The following is a 17,915-nucleotide window of genomic DNA, read 5'->3' as shown; positions in this document are numbered from 1 at the left end:
TCAGACAACGCTACAGCGTTTGCCTACATCAACCTCCAGGGCGGGACACTCAGCCGCCTGGCAATGTTGGAGGTTCATCGCATTCTTCAGTGGACGGAGGACTCCTAGTCCACCATATCCGCAGCCCACATCCCAGACGTGGAAAACTGGGAGGCAGATTGTCTCAGCCGTCAAACCGTGGCTCCACGATCCTCAGGTTTTTGCGGCAGACGCACTGGTTCAAGTTTGGTCCCAGCTTCGTCTGTCTTACGTGTTTCACCCTCTAGTTCTTGCCCAGAGTCCTGCGCAAGATCAGAAAGGAGGGCCGTCGGGTCATTCTCATTACTCCAGACTGACCCAGGCAAGCTTGGTACCCTGACCTGCTCCATCTGTCCGTAGAGGTGCCATTGCATCTCCCGGACTGTCCAGACCTTCTCTCACGAGGTCCGTCTTTCCGCCAGAACCTGCGGCTCTCAGATTGACGGCGTGGCGTTTGAGTCATGGATCTTGACGACTTCTGGTATCCCTCCTGAAGTCATCTCCACTATGACTCGAGCTCGGAAGTATCCTTTGGCCTTTTGGCCTTGCCGACCCTCCTGTCCCTTCTACAGTCCGGTCTGCAGCTAGGACTATCCCTCAATTCCCTTAAGGGACAGGTCTCGGCTCTGTCAGTGTTGTGCCAGCGGCGTATCGCCCGGCTGGCCCAGGTGCGCTCCTTCATGCAGGGCGCATCTCACATCATTCCGCCTTACCGGCGGCCTTTGGAGCCCTGGGACCTTAATTCGGTCCTCACGGCTTCCGGAAACCCCCCTTTGAGCCTCTTAGGGAGGTTTCTTTGTTTAGTCTTTCACAGAAAGTGGTCTTTCTAGTGGCCATAACTTCCCTCAAGAGAGTCTCTGTTTTGGCTGCACTCTCTTCGGAGTCCTCCCTTCATCAAGACAAGGTGGTTCTCCGTCCGATTCCGGACTTTCTCCCTAAGGTGGTTGCTGCTTCCACCTTAACCGGGGCATTTTCCCTGCCTTCCTTTTGTCCGGCTCCTGTTCATCGCTTTGAAAGGGCGTTGCATACTCTGGATCTGGTGCGGGCGCTCCGGATCTATGTGTCTCGCACCGCTGTTCTTAGGCGGTGCACCTCTCTTTTGTGCTGACCGCTGGTCAGCGTAAGGGCCTCTCGGCATTTAAGCCGACCCTGGCTCGTTGGTTTAGATCGGCCATTTCCGATACCTACCAGTGTACTCAAGTGCCTCTCCCGCCGGGGATCAAGGCACACTTGACCAGAGCTGTCGGTGCCTCTTAGGCTTTCAGGCCCAGGCTACGGCTCAGCAGGTCTGTCAGACTGCCACTTGGACTAGTCTGCATACCTTTTCGAAGCACTACCAAGTGCATGCTCTTGCTTCGGCAGATGCGAGCTTGGGCAGACGCATCCTTCAGGCGGCTGTCGCCCATTTGTGAAGTTAGGTTTCGCCTACTTCTCAGTTTTTCTGTTTATTCCCACCCATGGACTGCTTTAGAACGTCCCATGGCCTGGGTCTCCCATAAGGAACGATGAAGAAAAAGAGAATTTTGTTACTTACCGTAAATTCTTTTTCTTATAGTTCCGACATGGGAGACCCAGCACCCTCCCTGTTGCCTGTTGGCAGGTTTCTTGTTCCGTGTGTTATCACCGGCTGTTGTTGTAGACAGAGGTTCCGGTTGTTCCGGGTTTTGCTCTGTCTCTACTTGTGGGTGGATGTCCTCCTTCAGCTTTTGCACTAAACTGGCTAGGACTGGCTACCAGGGGGTGTATATGCTAGGAGGGAGGAGCTACACGTTTGAGTGTAGTACTTTGTGTGTCCTCCGGAGGCAGAAGCTATACACCCATGGTCTGGGTCTCCCATGTCGGAACTATAAGAAAAAGAATTTACGGTAAGTAACAAAATTCTCTTTTTTCCTATGATGTCCTAGTTTTTCTAAATGAAACTTTTTATTTAAGCATTTTGGACATTGCATATTTCGTTTTCTATGAGTTTTAAATAAGATTTCTTTTCTTTTTGTTTGTTAATTTTTTAATTGTGTTAAGAAACCATGAAACAGAAGAATCAAGAAATGAAGGAGCGTCTTGAAGACCTGTTAAAAAGAGAGAAACTGAGAGAGGAACAAGGGCAGACTGAACCTGTATATATAGAAGCAAAGCAGCGCCTGTGTGAACTAGGTCATGAGAATCAGCTGCTGAGGAAGGCAATTCAGCAATTAAAGGATCAGGCAAACCTCTCCAGTCAGGTACCTGTCGCTAAAATTTCCATGTTGCAGGAATTATGGGGTTTGAGTTGACTAATATTAGTGAATTCTTTTTATGTTCTATGATTGATGTTGAGTTGGTTTTAAGTTCAGGCAGTGTGCAAATCTCTGTACAGCCTGTTATTCTTGTACAGCCATGTGACTACTACGGCCGGCCAGTCACTGGCCACAATGTTGACACATTGGTCACCACTGAGGCCACCGATTGGCTGCAGTTCATGTATTCAGTACAATATGAGCCGAAAGCATAAGCCAAGGGACTGGAGCACCAGTGCAGCGGTATCAGATAACACTGGGGAACGCAATTTTTTTAGGAGTTAGGTCAGACAACTGTTCTTAATTAATTTTTGGATGCTGAATTCAGAAATGATCTGTTTTTTCTCGATCATGTCAAGTTTTTGAACTATAGGATTTTTGTCTTCTCAAAAATATGTAAACTACTGTACCTAAAAAGTGTTTGTTTTTTTTAAATAGTACAAATATGAACAAAAAATGAAATATATAAGAAATGGGCATGACAAATGTTTTTTACACTATCATGTTTTTTACAAAGGATATAGATATATTGCAAGTATTTAAGGTAAAAATGTAATTTATAGCTTTTTCTGGAGTGTTTAACTTGAGGCATCTTTAAACAAGAAAATTGGAATGCACAGCAGATATAATCATTATATAGCAGCCAGCAAGAGTGCTAGTCCATCAAAGGCATGACCAAGAGGAGAAAAAGCATGGACTTAAAAGCACTCAACTCACAGAATAAAAATTACAAAATTTTATTGATTTTTTTTTTTTTTTTTTTTTTTTTTTTTTTTTTTTTGCATAAAAAACATTTAAAACCAAAAAAGCCACCATCACAAAAATATATTGTGCACAAAATATAATCATGGCAACTTGGCAGCTTCACGCTTGATTTTCCTCAATTCATGGGCAGTTATTTTGCACCTTTTTTGCACAACACGCTTCTTGCGACCCTGTTGGCTATTTGCCATGAAATGCTTGATTGGTGATCACGCTTCAAAGGTTTGGCAATTTGAAGACTGCTGCATCCCTCTGCAAGACATCTCACAATTTTGGACTTTTCAGAGCCCGTCAAATCTCTCTTCTGACCCATTTTGCCAAAGGAAAGGAAGTTGCCTAATAATTAAGCACACCTTTTATATAGGGTGTTGATGTCATTACACCACACCCCTCCTCATTACAGAAATGCACATCACCTGATTTACTTAACCCCTTCACGACCGCGGGCAGTAAAATTACGTCCTATTTTAACGTGACTTAACGACCAGGGACGTAATTTTACGGCCTAAACTTCATTTGATTGCCGTGGCCATAGCAACGGCTTTCAAATGATGTCCCCTGCTGTTTCTTACAGCAGGGGACCTTTGCTTGACCCAGGGGGGTGGCATCGCCAACCCCCATCGACGATCGATGTGATTGGCTGTTCAAATCTGAACCGCCAACCACATCATTCGCACTGATTTCGGCAAAAATAATGCCCGAATTAGTGCAGTACTATGAGAGCCTGCTATGAGATGCTGTAGCAGCTACAGCAGATCATAGGTGGATCTCAAACATGCCGCCTCCAGCCCCTGCAGCACTGATTGGAGCGATCGTGCTATGACGCACAATCGCTCCAATCAGTGTGCAGTGGGGCGGTCTGATCTGCAGGTGGCCGCCCTCCCCAGACCTGTGCTGGTCTGGGGAGCCTCCCCCAACATGTCTGCAGCGTGGAGTGGCTGGTACTTGTGGTACCACGCCACCGCCTTTAATGTCACCGCTTCTGCGCCTGCTCCACGTGAGTATTCCACTCCCGTTATGGCCCCTGCGCGCTCCCGTGCCCTCCGCGGTCTGCTCCCCCCTGCGATCTGCCTGCCTCCTCTGTCATCTCTATTCTGCTTCCTTCCTTCTTTGCTTCTCCGGTATCCCCCTCTGCTCTCCCCCTCCCCTCTCCCCTTGACGTCCTCTTACCTGCCTTCACCGGGTCGTCCGATTTTCTTCACTGGCCCGATCACATCTGCCTCCATCTCTGGGTCCTTCTTCGTGGGTCTTCTGCTGATCTGTCCAACGTCCTGCCTGCGGCTCCTGTACAGCTGTCTATCTCGCTTGCCTTTTGTTCCTCCTGCTACTCCTCTGGGTACTGTGAGTATAACTTTTTTTTTTTTTTTTTTTTTTTTTTTTCTCCTTGTATCCTGTCCATTTTTACACCTAATCTGTCCGTGCGTCCTGCCGAGCACTGATCACGGATGCAGATAACGGATCGGCATCCATGGTCAATTTTTGGCGTGACTTTTTTTTTTTTTTTTTTTTTTTCGTGTCACCGACACTTTTTGTATCTCCTCCGAATGTGCGTCCTGCAGCGGTCGATCAGTGCACCGCGTCTGTGCGTTTGAAAAGTCAAATGGCGTTCCTTCTCTTCTGATCCCCACCATGCGCCCAAACAATTTATTTCCACCACATATGAGGTATCTGCGTACTCAGGAAAAATTGCACAATACGTTTTATGGTGCAGTTTTTCCTGATACCGTTGTAAAAAAAAAAAAACAAACTACCTGGTTGATGCAAAAATTTTGTGGTTTAAAAAAAAAAAAATAAAAAAAAATTTCACGGTTCAATGTTATCAACTTCTGTGGAGCCCCTGGCGGTGCAAGGGGCTCACCAAACATCTAGATAATTTCCTTGAGGGGATAGGGTCACTTGTGAGGGAGCTCCACTGTTTAGGCACCATAGGGGGTCTCCAAACATGACATGGCGTCCCCTAATGATTCCAATCAATTTTGCTGTCAAATGGTGCGCTTTCTCTTCTGAGCCCTGCCATGCGCCCAAACAATTACTTTCCACCACATATGAGGTATCGTCTTACTCAGGAGAAATTGCACAATACGTTTTATGGTATACTTTTTCCTGATACCCTTGTGAAAAAAAAAAAAGCTACGTGGTTCAGGTAACAGTTTTGTGGTGGAAAAAAAAAAAAATTGTATTCATGGCTCAACATTATCAACTTGTGTGGAGCCCCTTGGGGCTCGCTAAACATCTAGATAAATTCCTTGAGGCGTCTAGTTTCCAAAATGGGGTCACTTGTGGGGGAGCTCCATTGTTTAGGCACCTCAGGGGGTCTCCAAATGCAACATTACGTCAGCTAATGATTCCAACCAATTTTGCTGTCAAATGGTGCTCTTTCTCTTCTGAGCCCCGCCATGCGCACAAACAATTACTTTCCACCACATATGAGGTATCTGCGTACTCAGGAGAAAATGCACAATACACTTTATGGTGCATTTTTTACTCATACCCTTGTGAAAAAAAAAAGCTACCTAGTTGAAGCAACAGTTTTTTGTGGTAAAAAAAAAATTTTTTTCTTTTCACGGCTCAACGTTATAAACGTCTGTGAAGCCCCCAGGGGTTCAAAGTGCTCACCAAACATCTAGAACAATTATTTGAGGGCTCTAGTTTCCAAAATGGGGTCACTTGTGGGGTAGCTCCATTGTTTAGGCACCTCAGGGGGTCTTCAAACCCGACATGGCGTCTGCTAATGAGTGCAGCTAATTTTGCAGTCAAAAATTCAAACGGCGCTCCTTCCCTTTCGAACTCTGCCGTGCGCCCAAACAATTGATTTTTACCACATATGGGGTATCAGCGTACTCAGGAGAAAATGCACAATAAATTGTAGTGTGCCCTTTCTCTTTTCTCCCTTGTGAAAATTAAAATTTTATGGCTAAAGTAACATTTTTGTGTTTTTAAAAAAGAAAATTTTCATTTTTTCCTTCCACATTGCTTTGGTTGCTGTGAAGCACCTAAAGGGTTAATAAACTTCTTGGATGTGGTTTCGAGCAGAGTGAGGGGTGCAGATTTTAGAATGGGGTAACTTTTGGGTATTTTTCTGTCACCTCAAATGTGATGTGGTCCCTAAAAAAATTCTTTTGTAAATTTTGTTGGAAAAATGAGAAATTGCTGATTAACTTTGACCCCTTCTAACTTTCTAACGAAAAAAAATTTTGTTTCGAAAATTGCGCTGATGTAAAGTAGACATGTGGGAAATGTTATCTAGTAACTATTTTGTGTGACATATTTCTCAGATTTATAGGCATAAATTTTCAAAGTTTGAAAATTGCGAAATTTTCGCAAAATTTCCTAAATTTTCACAAACGCAAAAAATATCGGCCTAAATTTACCACTGTCGTGAAGTACAATATGTCACCAAAAAACAATCTCAGAATCGCCAGGATCCATTGAAGCGTTCCAGAATTATAACCTGTCAAAGTGACACTGGTCAGAATTGCAAAAAATGGCCCGGTCATTAGGGTGTTTTAGTAGCCAGGGGTGAAGGGGTTAATTGGTAGTTGGTTCTCAAGCCTATGCAGCTTGGAGTAGGACAACATGTATAAAAAGTATCATGTGATCAAAATACTAATTTGCCTAATAATTCTGCGCACAGTGTATAGTGAAAATCAGCTCTATAAAAACTCCTTGGGGAAAAAAAGAAGGATTTTTGTGTACTCACCGTAAAATCTTTCTCTGAGTCTTCATTGGGGGACACAGGACCATGGGTTATGCTGCTGTCACTAGGAGGCTGACACTAAGTAAACAGAAAAAGTTAGCTCCTCCCCAGCAGTATAACCCCTGAGCCGGAGGCGGGCTCAATCAGTTTAGTGCACAAGCAGTAGGAGGAGAACCAAACAATCCTGGATAAAACAAGGTAAAAACTATGACCAATTGTCGTGTGACCAGTGGCCTGGGGATATGGCCACTGGGGTAACAGACAGGTAATATATAACAAATAACACAAGCAGGGTGGGTGCTGTGTCCCCCAATGAAGACTCAGAGAAAGAGATTTTACGGTGAGTACACAAAAATCCTTCTTTCTCTATCGTTTCATTGAGGGACACAGGACTATGGGACGTCCAAAAGCAGTCCCTGGGTGGGAAGAAAAGCATCACCGGAGATAGGAAGGAAGTCTCTTCCCCTTGCCGGGCTTGACTCTGACCTACAAGCGCCTACGTTGTTACAGGTGTGCCACTGCCACCCGCAAACCTTACGCCAAGACTGGTCTCTGCCGAAGCCTGAGTGAGAACCTGGTAGAAACTAGTAAAGGTACGCCAACTAGATCGGGTGGCGGACCAGAGGACCTGGTCGATCGACGTCTGGAGTCCGATCGTTCAAGGGTGCCCCTTGCTCGGTAGACCGCGGCGGAAGTTTGTCCTTCATGCGATAGTCCTCACATATGGAGGAAGGGATCCATGTGATATCCAGGCCCTTGGCGCCGGCATACGCTTCTTGGGAAAGGGTGGAAGGATGGACTGACAGTCGGTGTAACCGAAAAATGGTGTCCTGCAGACACGAAAGACTGAGGGCTCGTACCAGCCCTAGAACGAACTATGCCCCTTTCAGGCTGAGAGGGTAGCCTAGAACCGAAAAACCGAAACGTAAAGTCCTCTTCTGGAAGGAAAGGCAAGGTGTCTCGGACAGAAACGAAGGGTTCTGGCTGGAGCCCCCCCCTTATCCTGCTGGCGGAGCCGGAAAAGGAGGGGAAGAGACTACGAGAGGGCTGTCCGCCCTGATGCCGTCTGTAACAACCAGATGGCCACAAGGAGCCCACCTATCAAAACAGGTGGGAGCAGGGAAAAAGGGGTACCTTGAACAAACTCCTCACTGGATTAGGGTCCCACATTTCTAGTGAACGATGAACATGCCGAGCCAGATGGACGTTTCTCTGAGCGAAGGCCCTGATTGAAGGACGGAAGTGAAAGGTCTCTGAAGATGCGGTCCTCACACCACCGGGGGAGCTCTTTCCGAGTGGAAATAAATCTTCGTGGGAACTGGATTCCCGGCCCTCCTCAATGTCTGCCATCATCTTGTCCACAGACCTGACCGAGCCAGCACCCGGGATCCACTGGTGAGGCCATGGAACCTGGGACTTCTGAGTCCTGGTAGAATAGAGGGGCCCCGACACGGAAAAATCTGGCGGTCTGGAAGGAGCCACGGGGCATCTGCGAGGAGATGAGTAAGTTATGCGAAACTATGCTCGCCTGGACCACTCCCGAGCTATCACCTGCCTAGGACCCTTTTGATAACCCTCGAGATCATGAGAAGCCGCGGGAAGATGCACGAGAGCCTGAACAGACTACACAACCGGTCTAGGGCGTCGTCCTCTAGTCCAGAGCAGGTGGCGTACTCGACGCACCATTGACTTGAGAGTTGGATCGGAAGGCCAAAAAGTCATGACTAGAGGTCTTCTTTCGCCAGAGATCTGGCTGGTGATAACCCTGTTGGAGCCCTTTACCTACGTGAGGTCTATCCTACCGCGGAAATCGGCCGTCCAAACGTCCACGCTCGGGATGTGCTGCCGAGATTAGCGAGTGAAAGGGCCCGTCCCAGAGCAAGATCCTCTTGGCCTCTTCCCTTGCCATGACGCTCTCTGCGTCTTCCTGGTGGATGATGCACATCACTGCTGAGGCATGGTCCGACTGGAACCTGACTGGGCAATATGACCCAGAGAAGAAATTGTAACCGGGCTAACCGAATGGGTCTGAGTCCGGAATGTTGAAGGGGAGACGACACTCTAGAGGTGTCCCTCGGGACCGTGCCGAGGAATGGTGGGGTAGCATACCCTAGTACGGGAAGCTGGTGACTGTTGATAATAAGCCTCAGAGGAGGAAAGGGAAGCTTCCCAGGGATGGATGCGAAGACTGGTCCGCTAGGAGGAGATTGGCCGGTCACCCGCGAAGACGGAACCTTCCTGTCCCCGTTCTTCAGTGTGGTCCGTTGGAGAGTCCGGGATGAAATCTGGTATGTACACCATCGCTAACACCGCCACAGGCTGTCGAGGACTCGCATAGCAAAAAACCGAAGGGGAAAAAAAAACGGGAGCGGGAGGCAAAGAGCACGCGGGACTCTGTGCCAGGATGGAAACTACTCCTGCGTGAGGAGTAGCCACCCTTGAACGGCTCGAATACCGTGCCTGAGGAATGATGGACCGGGCCGGGTCTGGGAGGACTCCTTTCTGTAGCTCAGCTACCCTAGTAGCGAAAAATGATGATGATGATGGTCTAAACCTCAAGGTGAGGGTCCTTGAAGGGGGACTCTGGGTCTCCCGGTCGTTTCTGGGCGGAGAGAGCCTGAGGATGCGTAGGGATCGTGATCCCTGCAAGCGCTCTTAGAAAGCTGGGACGGTTTGCAGCCACGCAAGGCGGAGATGGCTGTCGTAGGGATAAAGGCTCCCTGACGAACCTAGCGTGAGGGAACGAGTCCTGGTGCATCAGGGCCGATGCCAGGAAAGGGATGTACCCTTCCCTTATGTAGCCTAGGGGAGAGAGTAGTCTACCCTGACATAGCCTAGGGGATAAACTGGACTCTCCTATCTCCGAAAGGGCGAACCCGAAAGCTGGAAAGGAAGTCGGCGACTTCCTAGATGTCGAATCTGCGTTCCTGATCCCGCGTCAGAGGTCTCGATGGTGGGCACACTGATGCTAGAGGCTCCGGCCGAGTAGCGGGCAGACATCAGGTTTGTGAAGAGAGGGTACTCACTGAATAAGATATCCAGCTCTGGGTCGGCATAGGTGGGACGTGAACCGCTGCGTAGGATGTCCGCGGAGTCCCTGTGGAGCGGCACGATGGGGACGAGAAGCCCGGGGAAATCCAGGCGGGTCGCATATAGGGTAGCGTGCCGCTTCCTTTCGGAGCCCCCTTCGAGAAGGAGTAAGACAAATAAACGGACTTACCACTGGGAAAAATCGCGTCCGGGGATTATCCGTGATCACGCAGTCACCGGCGAAGTGGATGTCCACTGAAATCCGCAGTGGCCCCCACCTTGGTCTCTGCAAGGTGGCATGCCCCCTCTCTCCAGAGCCCTTTGGGGGAATGATAATGACAATAACACGACTTACCGCTGGTAAACGCCGTGTCTGGATGTCATCTGTGATCATCAGCGACTCAAGTTTAGTATGCCCCTTCTCTCCGAAATCGCCTTGGAGAAGGGAAAAAAGACAGTGACAAGACTTACTGCTGGTCAACTTCGTGTCTGGTAGTTGTCAGTGAGCACGCGGTAACTCTGTGGGCTCTGGATGTCCTCTGAGCACATCAGGGGTCCGCTCCAAATGTCTTAAGGGAGATCTGCGTGCACGGAGAGAAGAGGGGTGTCCGTAGCCTTACGGCTTGACTCACCATTAGTAGCAGGCTATTCGTCATGCGCCAAGACATCCAGGTCCTGCTCGGAGTCCAGCAGAGGTGGAAGCCTGGGCCATCACCCGAGGGGTCGGAAGACTACCGGAGGAAGGGCAGTCTGGACCTGGGGAATAAGGTGGAAAAACTGGGGGGGCCACAAAAGACGAGACCTGGCGGGTCCGCTTATAGCATAGGAAAAGGTCCCTGGTACGTGACTTGCGCCAGTCCTGTGGATGGTATGACCGAGCGGCGGCCGGGGACGCAGCGCATGCGCACGAACCCGAGGGACGACAGCGAGGGTATTTATGGCCTGAAACAGGGCGTTAACCCGGCAGGGGTCAACAGCAATCTGACCACTTCTTGACAATAATTCACAAAAGAGGGGACCGAGTCTTGGGCTTACCGACCCAAAATAACTAAAGTCGAGCTGGAAACGCTATGTACTAAAAAACGTGATATAAAACAAGTGCCCGCATAAGCAATGTAAGAGTCAATGTATAAAAGAACTCATGCACGTAATTTTAATAAAAAGTCGACCCAATATAAAAAATATATACTAAAAATAAGTGTGTTCTATTTTTTTTTTCCCTGAAAAAAAGTTGCTGCAGCCTCAGCAATCTGCAGGCAGGAAGTCTGCCATAATCTTTTTTTTTTTTTTTTTTTTTTTTTTTTTTTTTTTTTTTTAAATAAACTGAACGCTGAGGGAGCGGGAAAGACTATCCCCCCACCCCCCTAGTGATGCCTGGGGCAGAGCGGAGGGCGGAGAAGGAGAGGCCGGCGTCCAATAGCGCTGTGCAGGAGGCGGGCCTGGGACGCCGAGGACCAGGCCGAAGCCGGGGGCTAAATTTTTGGGGCTGCCGGTGTGCAGGGCGGTGGAGCGAAGCGGTGATACCTGGGAGCAGTGGTGGCGCAGCAGAGATGTTCGGGGCGCCGAGAGGGAGCCCTGCGGTAGTGCCAGTGCGCACTGCCGACTGAACGACCGCAGAGCGTTTAGGCCGAGACCGGGGCCTCAATTTTGCAGCCGCCCGGAGAAGAAGGTAGGAGAAGCTTGGTCCTACCTGAACTCGGCGGCGCCGGCCCAGCCGTGATGCGGTGCAGGCAGGGCGCTCTGCCCCTGCCTGTGTGCAGTGCCCCCGTCCTGGAAAAACTGCGGGCTCCGGGGGAGCAGCGTTCTGAGGCAGGGAGATGGACGTCATGCTGGGGGAAGACAGCCCCCCTGCAGGAGAAGGCAGCAATGCGGGCCCCATCGGATTTTAAACGTGCTGCAGAGATCCGATCCCTGCCGTATGCCCCTGTAGGCCCTTTGGGGTGATACCGTAGGGCGAATCAGGGGTGCCCCAAGGTTCTGCCCACACGAACACCCCCGGGAGTGGTACCACGGGAATGGACGGGGAAAAGGGCCCGAAGTCTCAAACCCCTGCGACCCTAGGGAGTGGTACCCACCGGGCTGCGAAAGGCTGAGGTAGGGAAGTACGGTACCTGCAGAAAACAGAGGTACCACTGTGAGAGCGACGAGCGTCGCCGAGAAAAAGGAAAAAAATACGCAAAAAAATCAAGTGGCTGAAGAGGGCCCAGTCGGCCCACATCAGCCTCCTACGACACTAAGCAAAAAACTGATTGAGCCCGCCTCCGGCTCAGGGGTTATACTGCTGGGGAGGAGCTAACTTTTTCTGTTTACTTAGTGTCAGCCTCCTAGTGACAGCAGCAGAACCCATGGTCCTGTGTCCCCCAATGAAACGATAGAGAAAAAAAACGTCAAATAGGTTATGTATAACAATGTGAATCCCAATAAGGAACGCACTGCATTCCCCCCCAACTACTAGCAGTTCCTCAGGTTAAAGTATATAAATACATAAGGAAAGGGTATGGAGGATACACCTAGAGGAAAACCAGCAGGCACTATAGTGATCTATATATCAAGGTTATAAAGTGCAATGGAAAGAATAAAGAATACAATATAGTGTCTGCTGTTTTCCAGTGTATCCTCTATACTTTTTTTTTTTTTTTTTTTTTTTAATACATTTCTGTATCTTGGATTATTTCTTTTTTGTTTGATGCAGTGTATATTTACTAATTGAATATTTATCATCTGAAATATTCATGTTGTCAATCACTCGCAGATATTAACCAGTTCCACTCTTGAGAATGGAGAGGAGAAAAAGCAGCTGAAGGCTCAGCTTGTACGTCTCCAGGCTGAGAAGGCCGATCTTCTTGGGATAATATCAGAACTACAAATAAAACTCAGCAGTTGTACATCTGAAGACTCGTTTGTTGAAATTCGATTTGCAGTAAGTAGACTTCAGTTTTTTACGCTGACCGCTTATCATGACAATCGAGAGAATGTCGTAACCTAATAAATGGCGTAGGACACTATACTATTCTTAACCCAACAGTGGTTTGTCATGATTTTATAAATTACATGAAGCAATTATTTGCTTGTTTTTATAAGTGTTAGTAAATGTATTTATATATTGTGCTACAGGGAATGGAGATCGATGCTGAGATCAATGAGGACAAACTAAAAGATAGAGAGATGAATCCTGATATTTCCTACAGGTATGACAAAGTATAGCATAGCTTTCATTTGTCACCCTTCTTAGATATTCTTTTAGTGCTCAATAAAAGAAATGCGGGTAGTACTCGTTTGCCAATGGATTGCCATGACAGCCAGTAGTCAGCTGATGACCCCTGCATCTGTCATCACAATCTTCCTGTGTACACCGACTGCGAGCTGGCATTCATAGGAGATTGTGATTTCTGCTATACTATACAGTACTGATGCATAGGACAAGCAATGCGATCAGAAGATCGCAGCTTCAAGTCCCCTAACGAGAGTAGTAAAACCAATAAAAACTGGGGGGAGGGGGGAAACCTTTTTTAAAAATATGAAAATAGAAAAAAACACATTCAAATGAGCCCAATTGGAAATTTGAACTATATTTATTTTATTTATTTATTTATTTATTTTTTTATTTAAAAAAAAAAATCAAAGATGCACATATTTGGTATTGCTGCTTCCAGAAATGTCCTATCAAAATATTACATTAATCCAATCGCTAAACAGTGTAACGAAAAACAAAATTTAAATGCCAGAATTCCGTTTTTCTTTGGCCGCCACAAATCTAATATATCAAGCTCAGTGTATGTATGTCTGCTAAAGGAATCCGCACCATCGCATTTACAATCACGAAATTTTGCATAAACGCCTCATGTGACCCAGGGAACGTCATAGACTATGTTTTGACACGAAAATTTAACCCCACGCTTTACAGTTAAACTCCAAAATCTTGCTTCCTTTAACCTGAATGGAGATGGGATCTACTGGCTATTAATAGCAACTGTCAGCAGTTGCTATAGGAACAAAATAAACTGTTAGTATAAGAAGCTTATGTGTGAGGTAATAAGATGTCGGTGGTGAGACGGATAGAGAGACAGAAAAAGACAGACAGACAGGGCAAAGAGTCAGACCCTGGAAAGAGAGAGACAGACACACCTATAGAGACAGAGATAGAGAGAGACACCGAGATGGAGACAAACTGATACAAATACAGACACAGAGATAGAAACAGACAGAGACAGACACACACACAGACAGAGACTGAGAGAGACAGTACTATCCCTACTATCACTAATTAAATTGAAAGAAAACTATTCATGTTTGGTATCTACAATCTCATATTGACCTGGAGAATCATAGTACCAGGTCAGTTTAACTCGTATAGTAAACATGGTAAACAAAGAAAAAAAAAAAAAAAAATAACATTGTGGAATTGCATATTTATTTTTTATTTTTATTTATTTTTTTATTTTTTTTTTTTGCAATGTCACCACACTTGGAATTGTATTTATTTTATTTTTTTTCTTCCCCATTTTTCAGTACACTATATGGTAAAATGAATGGTTTCATTCAAAATACACCTCGTCCCGCTAAAAACAAGCCCTCGTATAGCTAAATTGATGGAAAAATGAAAATGTTATGGCTCTTTGAATAGGGGGGTGAAAAACAAAGTGCACAAACGGAAAATTGCCCAGGGGTAAAAGGGGTTTATTTTGCACGAAAAACTGTCATCTGAACATGGCTATTGAATAACATGTACTATCCGATTATTAACGTGGACAGCATGTGTACATATAATATCTAATCTGAACAAGCCCAAAACAGAACTCAGATTGCTATAATCTGGCTGCATTTTAGCATCTGCGCTACATCCAGAAACTCCGACACAATGGGGGCAGACCTGAACTCGTTGCATCTTAGACTTTAATGTTTTTATTAGCTACTTTTATATACATTTTAGTGTCTAACATCTGGCTATTACAGTTGCTGGAATATAATGCTTCTACCGTGTTTTTCCAAAAATAAGTTTGTTTTTTTTTTGCCCCCCAAGAAAGCACTAGGGCTTATTTTTGGAAAAATGCGGATGGGGGGTGACTTTACCTCCCCCCCCCCCCCCCCCCCATCAGATCTCTGATCACACACATATACATACACACACACACACACACACACACACACACACACACACACACACACATCACATCACATCACATCACATCACATCACATCACATCACATCACATCCAGCGTTAAAGAATGCTTCCGGTCGCAGGGAATGATGGGAGGAAGTCACGTGTCCGCGGGTCCTGTAAGCTAGCATTGCGGCAGGTCCTTGCGCTCCAATGCACAGCCTCTCAGAATTCTACCGGCGAGAAGAAATCGGTGTCGGGGTGTGTGTGTGTGTGTGTGTACCTGTAGGTCCTCCGCTTGGTGTCTTGAGTGATTTGCAGGGTGCCCGCTGTCTATAATGAAGTGTCCTGCAGTATCTGTAATATTTTTAGATGCACGGAGACTTGATTATTGAACCGTGACTAGGGCTTATTTTCGGGGGAGGGCTTATATTTATGCCTTTCTCCGAAATGCTGAAAACCCCACTAGGGCTTATTTTTGGGGAGGTCTTATTTTTGGAAAAACACGGTAAATAGGATGCTCTTGCAGAGAAGGAATGTCTGTATTACTATGCACATATTTCTAATTCTCAACCTTTTCACGACACATGACCTATTGAGTACGTTATGGATCGTGTCAGGGTAATCACCGCCTGCTGCCGCGGCGATCCTCGCATGTGTCAGCTGATTTGAACATTGAACAGCTAATGTGTGCCTCCGCGATCTACCCACACCTGTTAACCCCTTAGATCACACTGTCAAAATGTCACAGCCCGATGTAAATGCCCCCAGCAGTAAGCGCGCACTCACCCGCCGCCATCGGAAGTCACGTGGCTTGATCACGTGGAGCCGATGGTTGCCATGGTAGCAAAGGGTCATGTGATGACTCCTGTAGCTATCATGCGTCACTTCCTCTTGCTGCCAACAGAGTGCCGTGTGTGAGGAGAGCAGCAGATCAGAACTGTGCAGCTGTGATCTACAGAAATGAAAAAGTGATCAGAAGGCTGATCCTTATAGCACCCTAGGGGGACTAGTAAAATAAAAAAAACAAAAAATTTTTAAAAAACCTAAAAGTTCAAATTACCCCCCCCCCCCATTTGCCCCATTGAAAAATTGGAGGGTTAAAAAAATATACACGTATTTGGTATCTGCGCATTCAGAAATGCCTGATTTATCAAAATATAAAATCAATTAATTTGATCGGTAAGCGGCGTAGCGGGAAAACAAATTCCAAACACTAACATTACGTTTTTTGGTTGCCGCGAAATGAAATAACAGGAGATTAAAATGTTGCATCTGTGCAAAAATGGTACCATTAAAAACATCAGCTCGAGTAACAAAAAATAAGCAGTCACTAAGCCCCAGATCCCGAAAAATGAGACTGCTACAGGTTTCGAAGAATGGCGCAAGATGTGTGCCACTTTTTTGAGACAAATTTGTGGGGGGTTTTTAACACCTTTTAGATTAACCCCTTCAGCCCCGGGGCACTTTCCGTTTTTTTTTGTTTTTTGCTCCCCTTCTTCCGAGAGCCGTAACTTTATTTTCTTTATCGTTCCTTTGAGAGACCCAGACCATGGGTGTTTAGCTTCTGCCTCCGGAGGACACACAAAGTACTACACTTAAAAGTGTAGCTCCTCCCTCTGAGCTTATACACCCCCTGGTAGCCAGTCCTAGCCAGTTTATTGCTATGTGTCAGGAGGCATACATCCACACATGCATTCTTATCTGATTTGTTTGACTTTTGGAAAGAATTTGAAGAAAAGCGGGTCCATGTCTGGACTCCCGGCATGTCCCTTCTCACCCCACTGTGTCGGCGGTGTTGTTAAGGTTGATTTACAAGGCTGCAGCCTTACATGCCGCGCTCCTTCACCATCCCTTCTGGGCTCTGGCTTGAAGTGGGAGCCAGCACGGTCTCCATGCCTGGCAGGAGTCCGGTCTCCATCCACAGCCCCTTGAGGATTCTGTTGGACCGGAGCACTCATCCCCAGGGACATGGCCCTGCGTCTCAGCAGCGAAGTACCTGAGACGTTTATGTTGGGGGTCCCGGTTCTTTATTGTAAGGGGAGAGTATGCTGTATGTGATTGTTTTAACGTTTCCGGCGGATTCTCTAGCTTTTTGCCTGAGAACCGCGCCAATGGTGCCGGCTTGTCGGCCTCGCCGCTTAAATTTAGGCCCCTGCTTCGCCGGAGGCCTAGTTTCATTTTCCTGCCCTCGCATGTCACTCATGCAGAGGGACAGGTTCGGCTCCTCCCGGCGGCCGTTCTACACAGGGGAGGGACACTCCCCACTGCTGGGGCGTCCCTCCTTCCCTGCAGGTCTCTATAGCCCTCCAGTTCCCGCTCTTTTATAGGAACGCCCCCTAGTCATTTCTCAGGCAGAGTTCATTCTGCTCTGGGACATCCTGCATTCTGCATCTCTGCTGAGGTGCTGCGACTGGGGGACCGGGCTTCGGGATCTGGAGGGCACACAACACCGCGCTCAGCGGTCTGGTAAGCCACAGCCGGTCTCTGGTTGTGGACCTCTGTATATTCTCCCTGGGGTTCATTCTCTGCAAAGCCCCCACTCCAGCAGCATGTCTCACACAAGGAGCAAGGCTCCAAAGCTTTATTCTGCATGCACTGCATGTAAGCTCCTGCTGCCTGAGCCGAGCATTTATCCACACTGTGATGGTTGCTCTAACTTGGCGTTGCCACAGCCTGGAGTCTCACCCCCACTGGTCTCTCAGGCTGCTGCTGCACCTGTGACTGAACCCCCGGCCTGGGTAGAGTCCTTTTCTAGGTCCATATCCCAGTCATTTGCTGAGTCCATGGGACTTTTGTCCAGGACTTTGATGAATATGCATCAGCCCCCCTTACAGGGTGCCTCTAATACTCTTGACAGAGGATTCCTATCCTCTGACCTCCGTCCATCGGAGCTCACGGAGGATTCATCATCTGATCCCAGACCCCGTCCTTCTAAGAGAAGGCGCAGGGTTTCCTCCCCCTCCCCATCCCACGGCTCTGTCTCAAGAGCTGACTCTCAAGATGAGGAGGATGCCCTCACTGGGGGCTCGGAGG

The 17,915-nt window shown here is 47.4% G+C and overlaps 1 protein-coding gene across 1 annotated transcript; it reads left to right on the top strand.

Moving 5' to 3' along the window:
- Nucleotides 1-2,037: 2,037 nt before the first annotated feature.
- Nucleotides 2,038-12,968, top strand: LOC142283422 (optineurin-like; the record flags this gene model as incomplete). Its single annotated transcript, XM_075333110.1, has 3 exons — nucleotides 2,038-2,237; nucleotides 12,533-12,700; nucleotides 12,895-12,968. Coding segments are annotated over 3 exons (442 nt in total), but the record flags the coding sequence as incomplete, so codon positions are not given.
- Nucleotides 12,969-17,915: the final 4,947 nt, after the last annotated feature.

Source organism: Anomaloglossus baeobatrachus, unplaced genomic scaffold (genome assembly GCF_048569485.1).
Source record: "Anomaloglossus baeobatrachus isolate aAnoBae1 unplaced genomic scaffold, aAnoBae1.hap1 Scaffold_5370, whole genome shotgun sequence".
In the NCBI taxonomy this organism is placed as follows: domain Eukaryota; kingdom Metazoa; phylum Chordata; class Amphibia; order Anura; family Aromobatidae; genus Anomaloglossus; species Anomaloglossus baeobatrachus.
Note: the sequence above shows the minus strand (reverse complement) of the source record. Positions and strands in the feature narration are given on the sequence as shown.